Genomic DNA, 25,021 nt, shown 5'->3' with positions numbered 1-25,021 from the left:
ATCTGTGTCTCAAAGCAGCAAAAGCAACGGACCCTCCTACAAAAGCCCCAAACTGGTCAGAAATCCTAAGGGTGGACAGAATCCGGCAGGAGGAACCTTGAAAGCTACTGGAAGAGGCAATCATTGCACCACAGCAGCAATCCTCAAGAACGCCCAAGGGCTCGAGTACTCTGCCCCAAAATATGATAGTGATCCCTGAATATCCAGTGTTCTGAACCTTATAAATTCTGAGGAGCTTAACCCTGGGAGGTAGAAGTCAGCCCAGGTGATCCAAGGCAAGGCCAAGTAGGACTACTCTGCTGGAGGGAATAGAGCCTGGTCTTGGCACAAAACCCCAATTCAGAAAGTAAAGTTGGGAGAGATAAGCAAACCAAAAAAGTGACTGCCAGGTTGAAAAAAAATTGTAGATTTAGAGTTAAAGGAGATGTGTAAGAGAGGTGGTGTGAAGCTATAGAGGACAAGATTTGACAACAGATTGTGCATGTGAGATAAATGCAAGTGAGAGTTGATGACAACCAAGGTATGAGTCTGGATGACTTGGAGGATAATGGTGCCCTTTACGTTAATAGGAAAGTTGGGTTCTGTTTTGGCCAAAATGAATTTGAGATGTTTATAGGACATCCAGTTCAAGATGTCCAAAAGGCATTGGGTGGTGCTGGAGTTAGAGGAAAACCTAGGGCTGGGGGTTTGTGTGTGTGTGTGTGTGTGTGTGTGTGTGTGTGTGTGTGTGTGCACGTGCCGCACATGCGTGGATGTACGCATCACCTGCATGGAGGTGATCATTGATGGAATCTGATAAGGTAACAACTTGTTTTCTGTCATGAATTCCTTTGGCAACCTGGTGAAGCCTATGCCCCCCTTTCCCAGAATAATGTTTTCAAATAATTGAAGTAAATGTTATTTTTCAGCAAGAGGTTAGTGAGAGATAAAGATGTAATTTTTTTTCTCTTAGAAATTTACAGGCTCCCTGAAATCTATCCATGGACTTCTTTGGAGCCTGTGGACCCTAAGTAAACCCCCTCACAGAGAAAAAAGAGAAGATGTCCTGAGTCGGACATTTAGGGGAAACAATTTAGTGGGCATGCTGTTAGATAAAGTTCTAGAAAAGGAGACTGAGAAAAGAATGTGATGGAGTCATAAGCCCTTTTGCTGTTCTGGATTGTCCTCTGAAACTTTTCCATCATACTCACATCCTCTCTGAAATGTGGCGCCCATAACTGATGATCACAGTACTCCAAATGTTGTCTGACCAGGGAAAAGTGCAATAAACCACTCACCTCCCTGATCCTGAATAGCATTCCTGACTCTTTTGGCTGCTATATCACGCTGTTAGGGATTCGTAGTAAGCTTAGAGTCTGCTTAAGTCCAATATTGGTGGAATTGTAAACTAATCTTTTTAGAGAATGGAACTGTCAGTGTCATTTGACCCAGTTCCATTATTGGGAATATGCCTTGATGAATATTATTAAAAACTAAATAAAAACTTTCTTTCAAAAATTTACATAGCAGAATTATTTGTAATTTTAAAAAAAACTAAAGTCAACCTATATGTCTGACAAAAGGAAAATTATTAAATACATTTTGGTACATTAATAAAATGGAATGCAGTTACCATAGAAAAATATGAGGAATATAAAGAAATTTGACAAAACCATGGAGGAATTAGTAGGATACTAATGCCCCCTTTAGTTAGCTTACTGGCTTTTATAAATCAGTCACCAAGCATTTATTAAGCACTTACAGTGATTTTCTAGGCACTGTGCCAGGTGCTAGGGATACAAAGACAAATGAAACCATCTAGAGCTTACATTCTATCAGGGGAATCCATATACACAAAAATAAGTGTATATATTGCAAAATATGTATGAAGTAAAAATTTTTGGTAGGGATAGGTGCTAACAACTTGGGGTATCCAGGAAAGACTTAATGTACAAGGTGCTCAGCTTGAGCATAGTTTATTGGTTTTTATTCAAACAAATGGTTATGTAATACTTGTGATGCTATTCAGTAAACATTCATGGAGGTTGTGTGGATACAAACTTATATTAGATACTGTGCTACATACAAAGGAAGATACAAAAACAAGAGTCCCTTCCCTCCAGGAACTGGGATCGTATATTTTCATACATGTTTTCTCATATACATTTTTGCATGTTTTTATGAAATAATAACTAGTTTTTTATATAAAGAACTGTTGTTATGTGTATTGAATCGTATAACTTTTAATGGTATTTATAAGAATATTATTGTTTTTTAGGTATTACATGAAACCTTCCCTAAACATACTTTTCTAATGAATGGCCTCATTCAAGGAGTAAAGGTAGAATCAATTTTTTAAATACATATAAACACACATATTCACACAGAGAGCTGTAAACAGACTAATAGAAATTTTAAATATTACTTTATTTCTCCTAATTTTTTGTAGCAGTGGTATTTAGTGAACTGCATAATTTCTTGTAGACTATACTTTTTGTATCTCCTGTTTAGTTTTTATAACTGATAACATAATTTCTATTGCAGCATATCCATCTTTGAAATTAGCCATTTTATGACAGAATACTGTATTTTTCATTTGTTGGGCACCTTTCCAGAGATTTTTTTTTTATAAAGAAATTAAGAATGTGAAAGTAGAAACAAAAAGAATTCTTGGACCTTCTCTATACTGCATAGATTTATCAGTTGATAAACTCTTTTTATTCTAGGTTAAATTTGATAGTCACTTTTAGAAATATAAAGTACAGTAATAACATCTCTCTTAACATGTACCAATTCTCGTGGAATTGATCATAGTGATAATCTGTCATGATTGAGAATTCAGCTAGGTCTTTTTGTTTGATTCACTCTTGGAGTCCTTCAAATGGTTTTATGTTACTATTGTCTGAACTATTTCCCTCCTTCCAAAATTTTGATAGAAGATGAGGAAAATAGAAATTATTTTCATCCATGTAAAGTTGTGTTTCAGAATCAAAACTTTGGGGTTTTTTTCATAGTCTTAGTAATACTACCAGGGTTGTTGTTATTGTTGTTGTTTCAAATGTGTTCATGAAATATAATGTTTCTCTGAAGGACAATGTTAAATTATAGTGACTGCAAACTTGTTAAATTTTATACTTTATTATAATTTATATACACAGTATGTCATTTTTCTATGTGAATAAAATGACCAGAATGTTTATATAAATTTGTAAATTTCATTTTTAAAACTTGTTTTAGGGATTATTGTCATTCCTCAGTGCCCCTCTTATTGGTGCTCTTTCTGATGTTTGGGGTCGAAAGTCCTTCTTGCTACTAACAGTATTTTTCACTTGTGCACCAATCCCATTAATGAAGATCAGCCCCTGGTGAGTAATTAGTTAAGATTTTAGCAACTAATACTACCTTCCATACTCTCTCCCGTAATTTCTCTCCCTTCCTCCCTTTTTTTTTAAACTTATGGGTTAGGTTTTCCTCCCCTACCATGAACTTGCGTTTGATATTTGTTAAAAGACTTTGAGAGAATATAGTAATCAAATCATGAATTGTAGAATTTTAAAGTTGGAAATTACCTCAGACTAGATGATCTTCAATACTTCCATTTTACAGATGAAGAGAATTAGGTCTGGGGAGTTTAAATGATTTATTTAAGCTTACTCAGCCTGAGCAAATCCCAAGCTTCCTGTCCTCTGACCCTTTTCCTTTATATTTCACTGAAACTTTTCATGTGGTTAGTTCTTTATTGCCCATGGTCATTTTTTTCCACAAAAATAGTTATAAATATATAGTGCTGGATTGGTTTAAGGTGTTGATCTGAATAGAGACTGTGCTTTTATCTACCCCAGTTCTAGCCTTCTCTTTAAGGTAAGAGAGAGTACAGAGGAGTATCTGTAGCCAGTCCCACCTGAATTCAATTCTGTTAATTTGATGATATCTTCTTTGCTTCTATGATTACTATAGGTTCCAGGGCCAATCCCCCAACCTTAGTTCCTTTAACTACCCTAACTTTCACAGTGAATATATATCTTTCATGTTGTAAATTCCTGGTTATTTCTATTGTATTCATACATCTATTATATATGTGTATATATAAGTACACACACACATATATATATATATGTGCTCCAGAAAGCTCTCATCTTTCAGTATGCATCTTATGGTTGAAGTTGGTCTAGTTTTAGAGCATTATACCATAGATGGTTAAACATTTATTGAAAATTGGAACTTCAGTAGGTAGCTCTTCCTGAACTAATCATGAATGTAAAGTACACCTATCTTTGAAGAACAAAATAAGTTTTTCTGGAAGTATACAGAGACAGAACAAAGAATTTATCATGAAAAGCATATTTTGGAAAAAGATAAACTCAAAAAAAGGTCCTCTAAGTGGAATGACTATTCTGAAAGTTTTCTTATTTCACAGAATCTACACAAGAGTCTTTTACAGCTGGAAACATCAATACTACAATAGGAATTGCTTACAGTGCAGTGCCCTAGTTAACTGTGGAACAACTATATATAATAAAATAGTTGAAGTTTAGTTTTTTTTAATCATTTCAGAATGCTCTTTGGTAATTTTAATGTCTTCCAGATTTACTCAGGAACACCATCCTAACATATTTCTTCTAATTCTGTTGGTTTAGGCATAATTTAAAAGGTAACTTGTTGAGTAGCATTGTGTATTTGTTGCTACAAAATAAATGTTGACTAGCATGTTACTCAATTTTATTTATTTTTAGGTAAAATGGCAAATGTGATAAAGAACGGAGAAGCTCCTGTTTATTTTAATGAGTGTCTGTAAGGGTTATAAGAAGATCCTCAGTAGATAGGTATAGAATCTTCTGAAATAGTTATTTCATTAATTCAGGTCTCTTTTTGTCATGTGGTTTCTTCTAGCCCTGTTTTTTACAAGCCACTTATAAAAGTTAAATTGTTAGAAACAGGATGAGGTAGTAAGTAGCTCTAGGAAGATATTTACTGTTTGAATTCAACAGCCATCTTTATTCTGATTCATTTGTAGAACTTTGGGAGGAAAATTCTAATTGTCCTAACCATTTGCTGTTGTTTATCTGCTTCTAGGTGGTACTTTGCTGTTATCTCTGTTTCTGGGGTTTTTGCTGTGACATTCTCGGTGGTATTTGCATATGTAGCGGATATAACTCAAGAACATGAAAGAAGCATGGCTTATGGGCTGGTATGTGTGTTATTTGCTGAGATCCCTGAAAGATGTTTTCTTTCTTCAAACACTACACAACATGTTCTAGAAGCAACCCTATCTTACCACTATTTGGCCTTGAACCATTCACATTTTAAAGAGGAAAAAAAGGCAAATAACCGCCATCTAGGTAAAAGCTGTTACTTTGAGGAACCAATCATGCCAGAAAAAGAAAATCATAGGACTCTTTGACTTTCAAAAGTGGGGGTGTGGCAGTGTCAGAGGAAAGAACAGTGCATATTTGAGAGATGTTACAAAGGTGAAATCAACAGGCTGTGGCAACAGATTGGATATGGGAAACGAGAGAGAGTGAGAAATCCAAGATCAAGCCTGAGGACCTGGGAGGATGACATTGCACTTTTCTAGTTCTAGGGAAGGTATGTGGTAGGGAGATTTTAGGGGGGAAAGATACTGAGTTTGGTTTTGGACACGTTGAATGTAATATGTCTACTGGAGTTCAAGAAGTCTAAAAGACAGTTGGAGATCCAAGATTGTAGGTCAGCAGAAAGTTTGGGGCAGGATAGGTAGATTTGAGAGTCATCAGCATAGAAGATGGTCAAATCCGTGGCAACTGATGAGATCACTAAGTGAAGTAGTATAGAGGGAGAAGTGGCTTAGGACAGAACCCTGAGGGGCACCTATGGATAGAGGGTGTTCTCTAGAAGAGGATCCAGCAAAGGAAACAGAAGGAACCATCAGATAGGTAGGATGAGAACAAGGAGAGAGTGGGGTGCTGAAAGTCTAAAGAGAAAAAAGTATCAAGGAGGATATATCAGGGAGTGATCAATAGTATCAAAGGCTGCAGAAAGGTTGAGGAAAATGAAGATAGAGAAAAAGTTTGTGCTTTCAAAAGATTTTTAAGGGGAAACTATATTAAGGATACATTAAAGAAAAGGCATTTGAGGGAGGGAGAGCAGTTAGTAGAAAAGTGAGAGGTAAAGAGAGACTAAAATACATTAGTAGTAATATTTGTAAAGACAGTAGGGCAGATGTGAGAGATTTGGTGATGACAGTGACATCAACAAGACTTGGCAACTAATTAGATGTGGAGGGATGTCTTATAAGAGTCAAGGATTTGAGGTTATGAACCAAGATTACTGGAATAATGGTGGTATTTTTGAAATAAGGAAACTAAGAGGAGAAATTATTTCAATGGTAAATAGTTAATTGAATTTATTAAATATTTCTTCCTTCTGTTAATCTTATCATTACCCTAATCATGTCAGGGAGAAGCTGTTCCTGGGCTAAATATAGGAGCCTTTTCCTTTAGAAACTAGTTAAACATTGAGTAAGAATGATTTTAAACTATTTCAGTGCAGCTCATTATTTTAGAATTGATTGATTGATAAGGTTTTCTTATTCAGATCAGAACAAGATAATATAATATTCTTTTGTAATATGTATCCTAAAGAGGCAGTGAGGAGAGAATTAGGCATAGGGGACTTAGTATACATCCATAGCCTGTTTCATGTCAGCTGCGTCTTATAGTTGTCCTATATTTGGCTTCATAGTTCATGTATCACTAGATTCAAGGATCTGTGATCTCTTTGGTGTAGAATTTTCCTCCTTCCATTATCTGTAATTTAGTAGATTGTCTTTAGTTACTTAAGGTTCAGAGAAATCTATGAATTTCTGGCCTAGAGAGAAATGTCCAAAATGTCAATCCTAACCCTATCCCCTCAGACATGACTCTACCCCAAGACAATTTGAGGTAACATTAAAAGGAATCTTAAACAAGAAAAAGAATCATGGTATGTTAAAATATAATTTGGGGTTAATATTTCAAAAGGTCACTATTTAAGTCTTCCTGGACTGCTCTTCTGGACGGAAGGTACTCCACCCAGAGATCAATATCAATATCATTATCAGTGGAGAAGGATAGGTTATAGTGGTTTTTCTTCACTACACTTAGATGATCAATTAATAATCCATTCACTTTAGGGGGTAGAGAAGGCAGTGATCTAAATAGATTAGAGGCATTCAGTCTTTCAAAGTCAACAAGCTTTTATTAAGCACCTATCTTGTTTCCAGGGTCTGCTGTTAAAGCTAATTTCTACCCTTAAACCATTTTCTTAAGAGAGACCTTTTATTCTTGATCTCACTGACCTAGTCTATGAGGAGATAAGTCTGGAAAGAGTTTTTAGACCAGAGAAATATAATAAAAATAATGATGTTTATATAGTACCAGAAGTTTTGCAAAGCACTTTATAAATATTATCTCAGTTGCTCTTCACAACAGCCCTGGAAGGTGGGTGCCACAGTTACCCTAATTTTACAGATGGGGAAACTGAGGCAGACAGGTTAAATGACATCCATAGTGTTACACAGCTACTAAGTGTCTGAAGCTAGATTTGTAGTTTTCTTAACTCCAGGTCCAACATTAACTACTGTATTATCTATTTCTAGAGAAACAAAAAAAAAAAGAGATTTTTTAAAAAAATGTGCTTCTACTAAAGCAAAGTGTTTTAAATGGTGCAACGTTGTATCTACATTGGTGCACTTAATGGAGAGTTGGGGAAGTAACAGAATTTGCAAGATAATATCTTCACTATATTAGGGTACATAGTTACTTTGTAAGCAACAGGGTTATATAACAGGTTAAATATGTATTTGTCTCTTTGTAAGTAACATATTTACACACACACACACTCACACACTCACACTCAGTTATATAATCTTTGTCTCTTGCAGGTTTCAGCAACTTTTGCTGCAAGTCTAGTAACCAGCCCTGCTATTGGTGCCTACCTTGGACGAGCATATGGGGACAGCTTAGTGGTGGTCCTTGCCACAGCTATAGCTTTGCTAGATATCTGTTTTATTCTTGTTGCTGTGCCAGAATCATTGCCAGAGAAGATGAGGCCAGCATCTTGGGGAGCACCCATTTCTTGGGAACAGGCGGATCCTTTTGCAGTAAGTTACTTACAAAAGTTATTTATACTCCTTCCCCCCCCCAAAAAATGGTGAATAGTATAGATGTTGGGGTTGTGTTTTTTAAGTTCTGAGGTCCCCCAACTGGGTAGTTATTTATTATTCAACTACTCAGATAGATCTGTGATCTCATTGATTTGGAAGTTCCCTCAGCTTAGGTAAATTGTAACCTATTCATGTCTGCCCATCCCCTGTGGTTCTTATCCGTGTCTTCCTGTAAGTTTACCCAACATGCTGGAGGACGCCCTCGCTTTCTCCTGACTGCTTGAGGATACCAGTGCAGTGCTCTTACTCTCTGTCTCTTATCTGTCACCAATATTATTTGTTATTGTTTTTTAAAAATACGTACTTAACTAGATAATAAAGCTAAAAATATATGTAATGACAAGTTTGTAAAAAAAAAAATTAAGCTAAAGCTTATCTTTACATATTAAGATCAACTATTATTTTTGGTTTAAGATCTTATATTTGTCTCTTTCTTGTTCTAGTCCCTAAAGAAAGTGGGTCAAGATTCTGTAGTGCTGCTAATTTGCATAACAGTGTTTCTCTCTTACCTACCTGAGGCAGGCCAATATTCCAGCTTCTTTCTATACCTCAGACAGGTAAGTAGTCTAATTCTGCCAAAATGGAATTTTCTTCTTGGTTCAACCATAAATATTTGATATTTAATCACTGCCAAATAGTTATTTTCAGGAGGGAGGCATTTCTTCCCTGCCATGGAGTTGCTTTTGGTTATAAAAACAAATACTAGTTTTTATAGATAGCATTTTATACAGTTGATCATTTTTCATGTTCCCTTTTACAAAATAGGGATGTATATTCCTCTATATACAATGATGTTACTAAACTTTTCCAGAAGGATGTGGGCTTTGGTGGTCCTCCTTCCCTCTATGTCCTTTCTTTGGTGTTATTTGGTACATTAAACCATTTATGTGTATACTCGCCTAGTTCCTTTGTGACCAATAGCAGACATATGAGAGATGTCTGGATAGGAATAACAGAAATGTTTTGTCTTTCATCTGTATAGACTTTAAATGGAGAATGTTAGCTTTATATAGCACTAGAGACAGGATAGTTAGTTGTTTGTAAAATTGCCCTGAAGGTGCCTCTTTTGAAATAATTTCCAACTGTTTTCTCCATATCACATAATATATTACTGGCATCCACTAACCTGAATCTCCCAAAGAAAGTATTTCTTATTAAATTAGGTATTCTTAGAAGGTACATTAACTATTTCAGACCTGTAAGGTATTCTTTCACTCCAATAAACATTTTATTGAATGCCTACTGTGTGCCAGGCACTATTTCAGAGGTTTCTTCTACAATATAGAATTTATTATGCTGTTGTATATTATGCTGTAGTATTTATTATCTATTAACCTAAGCTTTTTAAAACTCTAGATAATGAGATTTTCACCAGAAAGTGTTGCAGCATTTATAGCTGTCCTTGGCATTCTTTCCATTATTGCACAGGTAAGTCCTACTTCCAGACTTCAGCTTGAACCTCAGATGTTGAAGTTTTTGAACTATCCAGCAGCGATGTGCTACAACACTAGTTGTGTGTCAAAGGTAGTGTGGAGTAGTGTGAATGGAGTCAGGGAGACCTGTGTTTAAGTTACTTAGCCTCTCTGTTCCAGTTTCTTCATCTGTAAAATAAGGGGTTTGGACTATGTGTTTTCTGAGGCCCTTTCCAGCTCTGAATCTGTGATTCTTGATCACCAGGGGAAAGGATACACTTGCCAGTCTACTGGGAAAAAATATTTTAACTACTTGTTTAAAGGGATTTTGTTTGTTTGTTTTTGTTTTGAAAAAGACTATTTTTAAGTCGCCCAAAAATTGTTCAAGAGGGGGAAAATGATTCTTTTAAAATGCAAAGTAATTGAATTTGAAAAGCCTAGCTTTGGATTTTTCTAAAATTACAGGCAACAGGTGTCATTAAGTGGCTCTTGTAGTGTATGACATATGCTTATGAGAGAGAAAAGCAGAGTTTTATGGTAATTTTGCTCATACAGTTGATTGACCTGATATGGGAGTGGGCAGTTTATATTTCTGTCAATGTCTACTCACTCATGGAAGAGGAAAATCAATTTCAGGAAAGGAATCTAAACTTCTCTGTGTTCTTCCTCTTGAATTCAAGTAACAGTTCAACCATAGTAGAGTACATCTCTTGCTTCATTAGCTTTAATTTCACTTATATAAGGCCTTGCATTCCTCAGTAGAGATTAAAAGTTGGAAGGCTTAAAATTCCGTCTCACACCTGATTGCCTGTAGTTAACAGGAATAGTCAAATTTAAAATCTAGCCCTGGGGACCAGCTAAAAAATGACAGGCCTCGGTTTGGCTCCTGAGAAAGTTACAAGTTAAATCATAGAATCTGAACTGTCAAGGACCTCAGAGTTCATCTCCAACCTGTGCATTTGTAGGAATGGAATCCTGCTATAATATAGCTGATAAGAAGAGCACAGATGATGGGAGAACTTGGTATCTTCTTAGCCAATCTTGCTACTTGTGAATGTTTCAGATTGTTAGAAAGTCTTTCCTCATATTGAACAGACTGCTTTTTTGCGATTTAAACTCATAGGTTTTAGATCTGAAGGGTCCTTCATCTAAGGCTCTAAGACTTTTTTATAGCATTTAATGTTAGTATGTATTTAGAAAATACAAAATTATTAAAGGTTCTGTGAATTCAGTACTGTTTCTAAGTTAGTTTGCATTTGCTTAATCCTAATCTACGTATACTGAAAAAATAATAAAACATGACAAATTTCTATTCGATCGATGCAAAATAATAGCATTTATATAGCCCTTTAAGCTTGTAAAGTACTTTTATTATTATCCACGACAACTATGTAAAGGTGCTGTAATCTTTATTTCACAGAGGAAACAGAGAAAGGTTATATGACTTGACTAGGGTCACACAGGTAGTGTCTGAAGCAGGATTTGAACAGTTCTTCCTGAAGCCAAGTCCCATGCTTTTATCCATTGCACCACCTGGCTACTGCTGATGTCTATTTATGAATTCATAGACATCTTGCAATAACTGCTTTCCAGGGGTTTCTAGCTCAAAGGTTGGGAACTACTGATCTGATCTTCATTTTAGAGCAGGAAACTGAGCTCCAAATAGATTAAGTGACTTGCCCAATGTCACTCAAATGACAGAATCAGCCTTTGAGCTATGTCCACTAACTTCACACCCACTGTTTCTTCCCCTCTCCCATTCTGCTTCTTCCTCCCCTTGTTACTCAGTCTACTTTTTTGCACCTTCACATGATAGTCCTGAAAGTACTTACCTGCTTCCCACCCAACCTATCCCCTCCCTCTGACTTCTCTCCTTTATGAGTTAGATGCATCCAGATTCTTTGACAGATCATGGGATGCCATGCTCTCCAATACTTTATCTCAGTTGCTTACCTGGATGTGTTCAGGTTTTCAGTGTTGTTAAGGATACCTAGTATAACAGGGGAGCAGTAGATGACTTAGAAGATATTCCCTTTGTGACCTGGGCCTAAGCCTCCTCTTCCTAAAAGAAGGAGGCTCTAAGGCTTTAGCCACTTCTAAATCCTGTCAACATGTATGAAATCCTGTATGTGTTTTTTCATTTTTCAAATGAGAACATCTCCTGCTTGGTCTGTCATGGAATTACTGTAACATGTTAAAGCGCTTTATGTCTTGTAAAGTTCTGCAACATATAGTTATAAATTTGCAATTTAGCCTTAAAATGTGCACCTCCTTAAGTTGTTAAAATGGTAAAAATTACTAAATTGTGACCTTCTATTTCATGTGGGCACCCCAATGTGCCCATATTTTAGTGTAGATTTTTTTTAACCTCGACTCCCCAGTTCAGCTTCTTATTTAATAGACTACATAGGTATGAGGCTTGACTTAGGTGACAATAATCTGTGAGGTAAAAAAAGTGTTGCATAGCAAATGTGAAATGCTTAATTGTCCACTTTCCTTTGAATCTATAATGATTAAAAATAAAGGAAACGTTCTCCCCCTGTCTCTGCATTACAAAGTATGATTTTAGGATATATCCTTGAGAATTATTGCTGGGAATGTAAACCAAAGATAGAATGATGAGATCACTAAAAGTATTCAACAGCTTATCTAAAAACAGTTGCTTTTTTTTTTATTCTCTCAGACCGTAGTATTGAGTTTACTTATGAGATCAATTGGAAACAAGAACACAATCTTACTGGGTCTAGGATTTCAAATATTGCAGCTGGCATGGTACGGCTTTGGTTCAGAGCCTTGGTATGTATATGTATATGCATTTGTACTTTAGATTTTATTGTTAGTGTACCTTGTCTAAAATGGAAACTTTTTCAGGTGTTTCTTACTAAATATGTTATTTTGTCTCCAAATGGGTGCAAATCTTTTACCTTGATTTGTTTGAGCTTTCTGTAGCACTAGTTTGAGGGACAGAAAGTTCATATTTCACAGATAATTGGCTGAGCCTTCGAGCTCACTTTAAGGTCACTGACTCTTCTGGACCCTAAATAGTACTTAGCTTAGTGTGACATGTCAGCTTAAAAAAACACTCTAATAGCCTGTTTTACAAAGTCCCTTAACAACAAGGACCTGAAAGTTAGTTTTATTGATCATTTTTTTTTCTGTTTAGAAGAAAAGAATTGATTAACCCCAGTGTTCTTTACTGGTGAGTAAAGTCCAGGTGTTTTGGTCTTACTTCCATGACCCTCCTTCTCAGCTTTTCTTGCCACAGTCTGGTTTCCTGCAGTGAGGTGACCATGATGCTGGTGTCAAGATGCCCACAAACGCCATTTTGCCCAGGTATCAGAGGACTTGACTCCATGATCTGCCCTGATGTTTCAATGCAGCTGAATAATCACCTCTTTTGGCTTAGATTTTTTTACATGAAAAGACTTTACATAAGGCAGGTTTTGTGGTGGGGGTGGGGGTATTGAATTTGTTTTTAAAGGGGGCCTAGAGTGTGGATTTTGTAAGCTTCAAGATTTCTTTTAATGTCAGACAAGAATATTCACTTGGCATCCCAGGTAGTTCTTCACTAAAACTTCTCTTAAATGACTGAAAGATTTCTCTAAAATCAGCTGACTAAAGTCTACTGGTCTGCTCAAACTGGCACAGAATAAACACCTTGAAGAACAGGTTTAGCTGATGGTCCTTCTGGTTTCAGAGTGTTCAGAAAACATGTCAATATATTCTAACAGGCCAAAATGTCTCCTCCCCACCCCTGCTAAAAATGACCCAGTTGCAGGATGAACTAAACTAATGGGTAAAAAATAGATAAACTAATAGGTAAAAAGTATGCCAGATTTGCTGATTTTATTCTGAATTTTGCCTTTTGCTTTTTTGATTGCAGGATGATGTGGGCTGCTGGGGCAGTAGCAGCCATGTCCAGTATTACCTTCCCAGCTGTCAGTGCACTCGTTTCACGGACTGCTGAGGCTGATCAACAGGGTGGGTAAATATGACGGGGGCCAGTGGTGAGGTTGTTAAAAAAGTATAAAAGCTTTTTATCTGCTGTTTTAGTATGCTTTATTATTGGAGACTTTTTCAATATAGAGAAAGGATATCTGCTGGCCTACTTATAAGGGAAAAAATAAGCTGAGTAAGTATACAGGCCTCTTGATGGAAAATTATTCCTCAGCTCCATTTCTGATTGACAAAACGAAGACTGGTTATCAAAACATGATTCTGCATTTACAAAGTAAAGATCAATATACACGATGTGTTCTAGCTTTTTTGTTTTTATGAAACAGTATAGTTTCTACTAACTGAGGATCATCATTGTCTCTGCTCATAACTTTTGGAGAGACAATTTCATGCTTTGCTCTTTTTGATGGCTGGGCATAAACCAATTTAACCAAACCTGGTAAGAATAGTTCAGAATACATTGAGATGAGACTGTTTGGTAGGGGAGAATAAAAGTTTGAAAAGGATGTTTGATTCTATATTAGAACAGGAAGAAGAAAGTGAGAGGATTTAGCACAGTGGTAACAACTTGGTTGCCTAGAGACTTCAAACTACATCCCACAGATCTTGCCAGACACCTACTTTGTGACAATGGGGAAGTGATCTAACCTCTCTCAGCCTCATTTACAAAGTGGATCCCTACTTTACCACAGTAATAATCTGCAATATTTTACTTCACAGGGTTGTGAGATTCAGAAGAGAAAATATGCAAAGCATTTTGCAAACCGTAAAGTGCTGTATAGATAAATTTCAATTGTTATTCATAGCTGAGGAAATCCTGTAGTGGAATTCTGTTAGAAAGAAGGAAACAAACATTTATGCCAGGGATACAAATACAATGGAAAAGACAGTTCCTACCCTCAAGGAGCTTACATTTTAATGGAGGAAGACTACAGTCAAAAGGGAGCAATAAGGGATTGGGGATGGGAGCTGAATGGCTAAAGGTACATGATGGAGGAGGAAGGAAAAGGGAAGTGAATGAGCATTTATATAGTGTCTACTGCTTCACAAATATCTCATTTGATCCTTAGAACAACTCTGGGAGGTAGGTGCTGTTATTACCCTATTTTACAGTTGTGAAAACTCAGACAGACAGAGGTTTGGCAACTTGTTCAGGGTCACACAGTTAGGAAAATATCTGAGACTGGATTTAAACTCGGGTCTTACTGACTCTAGACCCGGCTCTCTGTTCTCTGAGGAGGAATGGTTTTGACATCTGCAAGTCCAGGAGCAGAGCCATGCAAGGAATGAAGGCTGACTCACCTGGGCTCCTTCACAAAATGGAGGCCTCATGAGGGACTCACTGGTGGGAGAAGGGAGAATGTCCTGGAGGGAAGGACATTCGAGAGTGAGAAAGTTGACAGAGGGAGTTAGATGTTCCAGTAGTAAAGGAGGCCTCAGGCACTTAAGGGAAGTTCCAGGATGAGAGGACAGCTGAAGTGATGGTTTCAGAGTTCATGATGTCAGGTGCAGGAGACCCAGAAACTGTAGGGCCTTGGTGTCCATTTTCTCTTTGTTAAGTCCTCTTGAAATTCTTCTCTGGATGAGGCATCTATGCTGGAAGGGTTGCTCCTCAGCAGACATGGCCTCTCTGTTGGATAGACCAGTCTTGTCAGTTTCCTAGCTTAGTACTGGATGGGCAGTTTTATTCCCCAGTACCTCTAACTTTATGTTAAGCTGCAGTCTTCAACTGGGCTACTGCTGGGCTCCCTCCAGAGCAGAGACTCTTGGCCTTGGACAGGAGGAAGCATTTCTAGTTTTGCCCCTTAGGAGTTTGTTGCCTTGCAGGAAGGTGTGAGGTCAGAGGTTTAGCCTTTAGGAAAGTGTAACATGTACATAATTACATAATACATAATGGCTGGAACCAGTTACAGGGAAATCCTGGATAGCCAGAGTACTCCATTTAATTTGTGACATGTTAAGATAAAGAAATGTAACAAAAATGGTTCCATTACTGATTTTTCCAGTCACTTAAAAAAAACTGAAGGGATGTCCTGTATTTTGCTCTAAAGCCCATCTCACATTTACAGTATTACATACTTTTAAATGTTTAACTTGTATTTCGTAGGACTAAGGGCTATAGAATAGCATTTTGTGACTGTAAGGGTATACTTGCTGGTCTGTCACATCCATGCATTTTCCTAATTCATAACTCTAATCGCTTCATTGCCTTGATCCAAAAAAATATGAATACAAACTAATCTTCTTGGGGTAAAAGGATCTAGCCTCCCTTTCACTGTTCCATTTCATACATGTCTATTCCAACCAAACCACTCTTTTCTGCTGTCCTGCCACCATGCATTTGTACATGCTAGAACATGACCCCTTTTCCCAGTTCAGATACATACCTGCCTTTTATGCTTATGAATGTGTGTTTGTGTTACTTCTTCCCTCTACTTCTACTGTGAGGTCCATGAAGCCAAGGGCTAGCTTTCGTCTTTTTATCTATAAATTTATTTTATCTAAAAATAAATGTTGTGAAATGATCATTTAATTGATCTGAGGACTATAACTGCAGCATAGAAATGGTTGTATTGCCAATAAGAAAAATGTTAAGGGGTGTATTCTTTACCATTTAGGTGTTGTTCAAGGAATGATAACAGGAATTCGAGGATTATGTAATGGGTTGGGACCAGCTCTTTATGGATTTATATTCTACATATTCCACGTGGAACTGAATGAACTACAAATAACAGAAACAGATGTAGGAACAAATCAAGGCCCTCAGCACCATACCCAGGAGGTATCTTCTTCTTCTTGCTCACTCTAATAAATATCCAGATTTCATTAGGCTGCACTAAAGGACATATTAGAAGAGATTATTTTATTAAGTCCTGTGTAAGAGTCTTCCTTTAGTGATTAAATAGGATAAAATATTTAGAAAGTCAGTCATTACAAGCAGATTTTCTAGCAAATAGATTATTTTAATACATTTTAAATAAAGCCAACTAGTTATATGCAAGACTGAGTTTTACTAGTAGAAAGCCATTTGTGCTATGGTGAATCTTTTTATTTATACAATTTCATCATATCCATTTAAAGGCAGGTCATGACTTTAGCCAATATGAATAGTCTCCAAGTTTCTTCCCACTTGACAAGTGAGCTTTAGATTTACACCTCAGTGTTCAGGTGATTTAAGTAAAAAGCATTTGTTAATTTGTCTGTAGGTAGAAAAATAACATTTACTATACAGGTAAGTTTAGGGTATAAATATTTATAAACCTAAGAGGAAAGTAGGACTACACTTACATATTCTTTTTATTTAAACACTTCTTTTCTAATCTGTTACACTTATTCCAAACAGGGAAACTCTACAGTCAGTTTAACAAATATTTATATTCCTTTGCCTGCTTTGGACTTTGGAGATTTGATGTCTCCCTGCATTTAGAATAATCTAAATAATAATCTCGATCCTTCTTCTCTATTACCATCTCCCCTCAACTTTGTCCCTCAAGACTTTCTTAGCTGTTTCTCTGAAACAGAAAAGTCTGATGGTATTTCTTTGGTGCTCACAAAATACCTAGTTATACCAAGAATCCCACTTTCAGATATAATACTGGATGAAAAATATCTTTTTATCTCCTTACATTTTTTTCTAAGTCCAGAATCTGTAAATGATAACTCAACACTGCCCCCTTTCTTTCTGGCAAGGATTTTATAATAATTATCAGAAAATACTACTTTCATATCACCATTTCAAAGCCAAACTTGTGAAGACTTAATGGCTAAGAGGAAGAAACGATGTCCTTAAAACAGACTAGAAATAGCAACCCCCTTATTTCTACAAGAGAGAGAAATTTATGAACAGATGAGACTTTCTTTGCAAAATCCTAATTATTTTTTTCTTTCCCCAGAATTCCATCATTCCTGGCCCCCCATTTCTCTTTGGAGCCTGCTCTGTTCTCCTGGCTCTACTTGTTGCCTTGTTTATCCCAGAACATACCAACTTAAATGTAAGAGCTGGCAGTTGGAAAAAACATTGTGGTGGTCATAGCCATCCTCATAGTCCACAGGCTCCTGGGGAAGCCAAAGAACCATTGCTTCAGGACACAAATGTATGACAATAGATGCTGGGAAAAACTTTGTCAGCTCCTAGGTCTTGGTTTTTCACCTGCAGTTCTGGATGCATATTCCCTTTTCATCCAAATTTCATTTCATACGGTTGTCTTAAGTAACTTATATGCATGAAAAATAGAACAGTTCTCCAAAGATGTCACTTAAAAAATTTTGTTTCACTTCATTCTTTTGCCACTAAACTTTATATAAAGCCTTAAAGTTTAGTTCTGGAAAAAAGGAAAAAGTTATCTATGAATAATCTCCATGGCATATACGCCTCTGCATCCATTTCCTTAAGGTGTTGAGCTTTAATTCTATTTATGCTGAGTCTCAGTGAGACACTAGTAGGTAGCATAGTTGTAGACCCAATTATTTTAATGCTGTAAAATCTTGGGTCTAGTGATTCAAAGCCTTATGCACTAAGTAAGGAAAAGGCAAAACATTTTGCATTTTTTACTTTTTTTTATTTTTTACTAAATGCAGAATCATGTTTTAAGCTTGCTTGCAGAACAGTAATTTTTAAAGAGATATATAAGTGCATTGGGGGGGGAGATAGGGCATTATATGAAATAGTTATCAGACCATTTGGTATTTAAATGGGTGGGTGTTTAGAGCCTCCAAGACTCTACTGGCTCAAGCACAGCTTTCCAAAAATAGTTTTCGTATACCACTGTTGTTCTGATGTTTGCATAATCACAAGGACCTCAACACTTGAATACAGAAATTATAAATTATACAATAAACTGATAGTCTTGAAAATGTCAATGTGATATCTTTGTATAGATATAGTGGCCTTTCAGGATTGTCATAGTAACACTTTACAAAGCTAATGCTTGTCCTAAATTTTCAGGACCCTAGAAGAGAGCTTTATATAATAATTACTGATGTGAATTTCTCTAAAGTGTATATTTTTGTGTCCAGTTATATTATTTAAGAAATGTTACTTTGTATAAATTGTGTATAAAATGTATAGTTTAAAATGTTTTTCTTGTCTGTGGTTATTGCTTACTTCTTAAAACTTTGACCATGATTGAGTACGGTGGGAAGGGTGAGGGGAGTGTAAATATACTATTGTTAAATTGTTGTAGCATATAAGTTTGTGCACACATACACATTACATACATACGTACATATATATATATATATATATATATATATACACACACACACACACACACACATCATATGCATATATTTGTACTGTAAGGTTTTCAGCATTTATATATATTCATAGAATATATATATTTATATACACACACACATATACACAAACTCTAACAATAACTGTTAGGGTGTATGTATATTGTTAGAATATATCACACACATGTGTATATAAAACTTTACAGTACAAATACAACCTCATTTCCCTTTAAAAGCTTGGCTTGGCCATTCTTAATAAACTTGGGACATATACCACTGAACAAAAACCATTTTAATATTTCAGTAATATACATTAAATGTATAACATTGATTTTTATAAACAAATGTACAACTTTTACACTGCAAAACAACTGAAGAGTTTAAGAGGTAGAACACAGTAAATAACTCATGGCAAACTTCCACCAAGTAGTTGGTATGGTTTCTATTGTCAGATATAAGAAAAAAATATGAGCATTTAAAAAATGCTTTGGTAACAATTTTACTAACCAATGTCCACATTCGATTTATAAATATGTACTATGCAATATTTACAAATAACATTCTAAGGTTGCTTTCAAAAAGCTGCTTCATAATCCACATTTCATTTAAGTCACCGTAATCTAGTTATGTTACTATTATGGTATCTTAAAGATTATAGGATTGTAACTTAAGCCTGACAGCTCAACAAAATAGGAGACTTGTAGGCATGAAGATTATACCATCTTAGTTTTTTTAAAAGCATAATTAATAAGCTACAATTTCCTCCAAAAGGATGACTGTCTTACACAGCAATTTTCCCCTAGATCTTAAATTAAGTAAGACTCAAAATCCTGGAAAGGGCTTTATAGCAAAATCACCTAAGACTCTAACTAATCTTTTAAAATATGTCACCTACTGATGCTGGCACTTATTTCTATCTCTCAAACATGCTAATTTGTACATTTTAAAATGCTTATGTGTAATAAAACCATCATGCTTAACAATTAGAATTTATCAGTCATGTACAAATTATCTGAGGAATTAACTGCATTGAGAAGAATATTGGTGAAAATGAGGAGGGAAGGGGGCATAATATAAATATAAATTACAGTCCCAAGAAAATAGTTACCATTGAAAATGTGCCTAGATACTCTGTGGCAATTAATAGTGCTCACAGTCTAGTACTGCATGTAAGTTTCCACTGTTAACTTTTCTTGGCTTAGTCAATATCTGTATTAAAAGCTGAGGGGAAAAAACTCATTTTCTAACAAGACTTCCAAGTTTTGCATAGCTATTAAATATTTAGACAAAAGGCCACCTGATAAAAATTTTTCTGCAAAAATTTTAAATTAAAGAAAAACTTGATAAATACAGGAGGCCAAAAGTGTTTTGAAGTTAGTTTAGATGACATTTCAGCATAATCTGGCTGTTGGTTTTGCAACATTGTCTAAAATGAGCAGAAGGTTTTACATCACTAGCTAGGTTTCAAGGAAGTCACATGTATTGATGAATCAACTACAAGAACTATTTTGCACAGCTGGCTAAACTTTTACCGTAAGAATTACACTGATTTCTTAATAATGAAATTAATTCTATCAAATCTTAGAACAATGTTCCAATGTAACAATCTTTATGAAATCATATATAAAACTCTTTAAATTTTCCATTAGAAAACCAGTAGGCTATCAATACTTTCAAGAATTCCTATTCAATTGCTAGATAAGGTACTCCATATGGGAAACGCTAGCAGCACTATTTGGTCTTATATTAAAATTGCTCTCACTTAAAAGGGTTATAGCCTTCTACATTTATTTCAATAAAATATATATTACCTTCAAAAATGGTGCCAAGGTTCCTTAAAAAGAAAAGGCACTAAATATTCCATTACCTGGGAAATACAGACCAAGGTCAAAGTCCAAATTCAGTTCTTCCGTGATATTTTCCACAGACAGCCAAGGCAGCATCTCTTTGTGGGATTAAAACACTAAATCGTCAGCAATCACTGAAGTCAAAGGCAGAGTTATCTTGCTGCATTTATGTTGCTATGTTAAGACCAGAACCAGAACCACTGCCATTCTCTCAATACTTCACAAAGCAAAGCTGCAGGTCTGGTCACTGTCCAGGAAAATATGCCGAAGCTACAGAAGGAGGGAGCACTGCAGGTTTTGCTGAAGCTTGTACTGTTGTTAAAGAGCCATCTTTCTGATGTTCTGTAAGTCGTGGGAAACAAATATTAGTTCCTTGATTTCATACATCCGTGAAGTTTTAAATCACACTTATGAGGAAACTCCAATTTAGAAATAATTGAGAAGATTCTTACCTGGATTACTAAAGAGGTTTTGACTAAGCCCTCGTAATGGAATACTATCTTCCCTTTTCTTCAAATATTTCGATTCCAGGCCCAAATTTTCACCACTAATCAAAGGGAGAAAAAGTACTTAATTTTTTTTTCTTAAACAGATTATTCCTTAGTAAAATCCAATGAAGCTCTGTAACTAAAGGTTGAATTCTGTTAAAGTACAGTTTTAGATGAGGAAAGAAATGGTTTTTATGTGATAGGCTGGAAAATAGGAAGTGAATAATGAAAAAAGACATCAATAAGGATTAATACCACTTCCTACAAAAGATGAACCAATATAAGGAATCTACAAGAAGCTGACCAGTGCCCAGTGAGTAAACACTTGATTAGACCAATTGGTAGGCAGAGGCAGTAATGAAACACTAAAGGCTAGTGCTATACTGAGTAAAAAGTGACAGCGTTGGAAAAAAAGCTTGCTCAACCCTGGCCATACTCACTGATTCCAAGTCAGATGGGCCCTCGGGGCCTTATCCATCCAGCCAGCACATTAAGAATCTCCTGTACAACAGTATGACTGGCTGTACAGCTTTGGCTGGAAAGCCTGCAGTGAAGGAGAATCCACTGCTTCCTTAGGCAATCCATTTCAACTACAGAGAGCTGTTAGGAACTTTTCCCTTAGAGCAAGTTGAAATGTCCCACTTTGCAAATTCCTCTCATTACTGAGGGGCAAAGCAGAACAAATCCAATCCACATGTCAGTCCCTCAAATATTTGAACACAACTATCATGTTCATCCAAAGTCCAGACTGGAGAGGGGATAAACACATCAAGATACAGGACAGAACTTTGTTGAGAAACAACCCATAACTGGGGGCAAGTCATAGATAATTATGCCAGCAAAGAAGAGTGAAGAGTTGCCAGAAAAGAGAACCAAGAAAAAGTGTCCCAAAAATCCGGAGGAGAGGGTACCCAGGAAGAGAAACTGTCAAATGCTACAGAGAAGTCACGAGAATTGTGCAATCCTGTAACATGTAAAGGGGATCCTACTAATCCTCTCTGAACTCTCAAATTTTCCCCTCCTATTCAGCATTACCACTACCGGACACATCTCCAAAGAAACTAAAAAAAGGGGGGTGGAGGGAAGGGACCCATACATAGAAAACACTTGTGAAAAGTACTTGTGTTAAATGAGTATGCATTAAAACGCTTACCACTTGCACAAAACACTGCTAAAGCAAAACAGTCCCTGCTCTCAAGAAGCTTGTTCTAATTGGAGAAACAACGCCTACAGGTGTCAGCCACAAGATGGATAGTCCTATACTCCTTAAGATACAGTTGTCAAAGTAGATGCTAATAAAGTCATTTGTACTGATAAAAAAAAACATCCATTTCTAATAATGACTCATTTGATCTACCAAAGATTTTCATAGTGAGAACTTTATTTTCCAGATCTTCAGTAGGTATGGCTTCTGAGGAGGCCTAAGTTCTACCACCCACAGAAGCAGACGCCAGGTCTCATCTCCATACAGGTGGCTAAGATGGTGGCTGGAGTAGAAGTAAGGTCTGGGATGGTGCCCCTCCTAGAGCTCTTAGGCTTACCTGATCATTGGTCAGCAGGAGGTGGTGGCAAGAAAAATGGGCCCCTTCTTCATGGTGATAGATGACCTTAATAATGGCTGTAGAGCCTGCGTTAGATGCAGGGCCAACAATCTTGGGAGCACTGCTATTCCCAAAGCTTTTGGGTTAGGGCCCTGTGCCATCTCCCTAAGGGTCTGAGAATAAGTAGTGGTGGTTTGACTTGATTGGAACACGCTGTCACCTGTCTTTCCTTCAGGATGCCTTACTGCTTCAGCTAGAGTAGCCTACCCACCCCATAGTTAATTTTTGTTATATCGAAGAGCTGGTGCCCATCAACTGGGCTGAACAATTCATGGTATATGGATGTATTTTTACTTGACCATATTTATGCTATAAAGGAGGGATTTTTTTTTTTATGAGGGAGGAAGGGGAGGTAAGGTAGTAAGGTTAGTGACAGCAATGCCAGAAAAAGAGAAGAGAAAGAAAATCTCAATGGAACATTTTTTAAACTGCACAGAAGACAAAAGAAGAAATTTCAGAGAAAAAAAAACAGGAAAGCTTTAGAACAAATGTTAAATCTATTATATATTTTTTAAAAAACAAGCTATCTGTATAGAGATTCAAGCTTCATATACAATTCTCTTTTTCTGTTTAATGGCTTCATGTTTGTCATATTCAACCTAACAAGAAATTAAAGTCTGGAAAAAGATATATTCCTCCCTTCTATCATATTCTTTCTTCTCAAAGAGCATTAGGTTCACAATAAAAGTTCCCCTTAGTTAGTGCCTCCATCTTTTGACAGATGAAATCATTAAGTCAAGTCAAAAAATGATTAGCTGCTTAACTCTTGACAGAAAATCACCTATCGTTAAATATCTCGCAATGCCATATTTGTGATTTATTTCCTCAATCTTAACCTCTCACACAGCAAGAAGAAATTTAAAAAATGGTATAGTCTGGACATTGTAATGGTGCTCAAGAAATGGAAAAATCGCTAGAGAAAGGACTATCATCTTGGATCCTTGTGAAGAATCTGTAACAATGAAGGGTGTTCCCACAAAGGCAGGGCAAAAGAGCCATTAAAATTATCTCCTTCATTCCTCTCCATCTTTTTTTGACTCTTTGAATTTCTTTCAGCATCATGCCCCTGCAGCCTTCTTACTCTGAAAGATGTCTCTGCCACTAGGCAGTATCAGCCTTCTCACAATATTCTTCCACTCCTCCTGGCTTCTCCCAATGAAGATTCCTCTGCCCTCAGAGTCAGTCAACAAACATCTATTAGGTGCCTACTGTGTGCCGGGAAGCGTGGTAAGAGCTAAGCACTAAGGACACAAAAAGAAGCAAAATGGTCCCTGCCCTCAAGGAGCTCACATACTAACTGGGGAAGACAACAGAAAAAAAGAAGCTGAAAAGGGTGGGGTGGGAGGAACATATGATGAAGTCCTCATGGAAAATCTGAGGAAATTAGTCTCAGAACTGATTATATCTTACAGCACTATGAGCTTCTAAAGAACATTAAGTCCAGGCAAGTAGCAGGATGGAAAACAATGGCCCTGTGTGGCCCCTTCCTCTGATTGGTCAGTTCCTGGAACATCCATTTTAGAGAACGGCCCAGACCACCCATGCTTACTACTCTATTCTTCTTGAAGCTTGATCTTGACACTCTGGATTTCTTTCTCCACTCCTTCCCTGACAGACAGACACACACACACACATACACACATACACACACTTGGGCACTTGCACATTTTTCAAGCTCCCTGAGGACTGTTTCCTTCTTTCTTTCTTTTTTTTTTCCCCTGTTGGGCAATGGGATTAAGTGATTTGCCCAAGGTCACACAGCCAGTGAGTGTTATGTGTCTGAGGCCACATTTGAACTCAGGTCGTCCTGACTCCAGGGCCAATGGTCTATCCACTGGGCCACCTAGCTGCCCCAGGACTGTTTCTTTTGCTTCTATTTGTATTCCCAGCAAGTAAGTGCCTAATAAATGCTTGTTGATCTAATCTTCAACAATGCCAGAAAAAACCAGATGTTCTTACATTTCAGAAATCTCTCAAACATATGATTAAACCAAAAATGCTGGGAACTATTTCCACTTAATCTGTAACCAATAATTTACATTCAAGAGATAAATAGATTTATGTTTATGTTCACAAACTCTTGCCATAGTAAATCTAAAAAATTGACTTTACAATATAACTGCCAATATGCAATATTTTAATTACATAAAATAAAAAAATATTTACTTCTCTTTATCAGTTGAGTGAGGCATATTAATAGATCCTCCTGAAGGAATATCTCCTGAAGTATTTGTTTTTGCAAACTGCAAGTTAAACTGAACCTGGTAAAAGACAAAACATTTCATATATTTGAAGCTATGAAAACTAATAGCATATTGCT

At 36.5% G+C, this 25,021-nt stretch overlaps 2 protein-coding genes across 3 annotated transcripts in view; one reads left to right on the top strand and one right to left on the bottom strand.

The window, feature by feature from the left end:
- Positions 1-18,609, top strand: part of SLC71A1 (solute carrier family 71 member 1) — a 32,248-nt gene extending 13,639 nt beyond the window's left edge. Inside the window, exons 3-12 of the mRNA XM_020999790.2 lie at positions 2,258-2,320; positions 3,217-3,344; positions 5,053-5,167; positions 7,880-8,098; positions 8,605-8,718; positions 9,518-9,589; positions 12,257-12,369; positions 13,457-13,554; positions 16,149-16,312; positions 17,424-18,609. Of these exons, the coding sequence (XP_020855449.1) occupies positions 2,258-2,320; positions 3,217-3,344; positions 5,053-5,167; positions 7,880-8,098; positions 8,605-8,718; positions 9,518-9,589; positions 12,257-12,369; positions 13,457-13,554; positions 16,149-16,312; positions 17,424-17,630 (1,293 nt within the window). The 3' untranslated portion in view covers positions 17,631-18,609. The remainder of the gene's footprint in view (positions 1-2,257; positions 2,321-3,216; positions 3,345-5,052; positions 5,168-7,879; positions 8,099-8,604; positions 8,719-9,517; positions 9,590-12,256; positions 12,370-13,456; positions 13,555-16,148; positions 16,313-17,423) is intronic.
- A 433-nt stretch (positions 18,610-19,042) lies between these two features.
- Positions 19,043-25,021, bottom strand: part of SASS6 (SAS-6 centriolar assembly protein) — a 32,123-nt gene continuing 26,144 nt past the window's right edge. Inside the window, exons 15-17 of one of the 2 annotated variants that reach the window (XM_020999767.2) lie at positions 24,868-24,962; positions 21,065-21,159; positions 19,043-20,954 (exon numbers count right to left, since the gene is read on the bottom strand). In XM_020999767.2, coding sequence (XP_020855426.1) covers positions 20,857-20,954; positions 21,065-21,159; positions 24,868-24,962 — 288 coding nt within the window. In that variant the 3' untranslated portion in view covers positions 19,043-20,856. Of the gene's footprint in view, positions 20,955-21,064; positions 21,160-24,867; positions 24,963-25,021 lie in introns of those variants that run through there. The other variant, XM_020999777.2, reaches the window with a different exon arrangement.

Source organism: Phascolarctos cinereus, unplaced genomic scaffold (assembly GCF_003287225.1).
Source record: "Phascolarctos cinereus isolate Bilbo 61053 unplaced genomic scaffold, phaCin_HiC Scaffold_5;HRSCAF=322, whole genome shotgun sequence".
Taxonomy (NCBI): Eukaryota; Metazoa; Chordata; class Mammalia; order Diprotodontia; family Phascolarctidae; genus Phascolarctos; species Phascolarctos cinereus.
The sequence above is the reverse complement of the archived record's forward strand: the minus strand, read 5'-3'. Positions and strand labels throughout refer to the sequence as shown.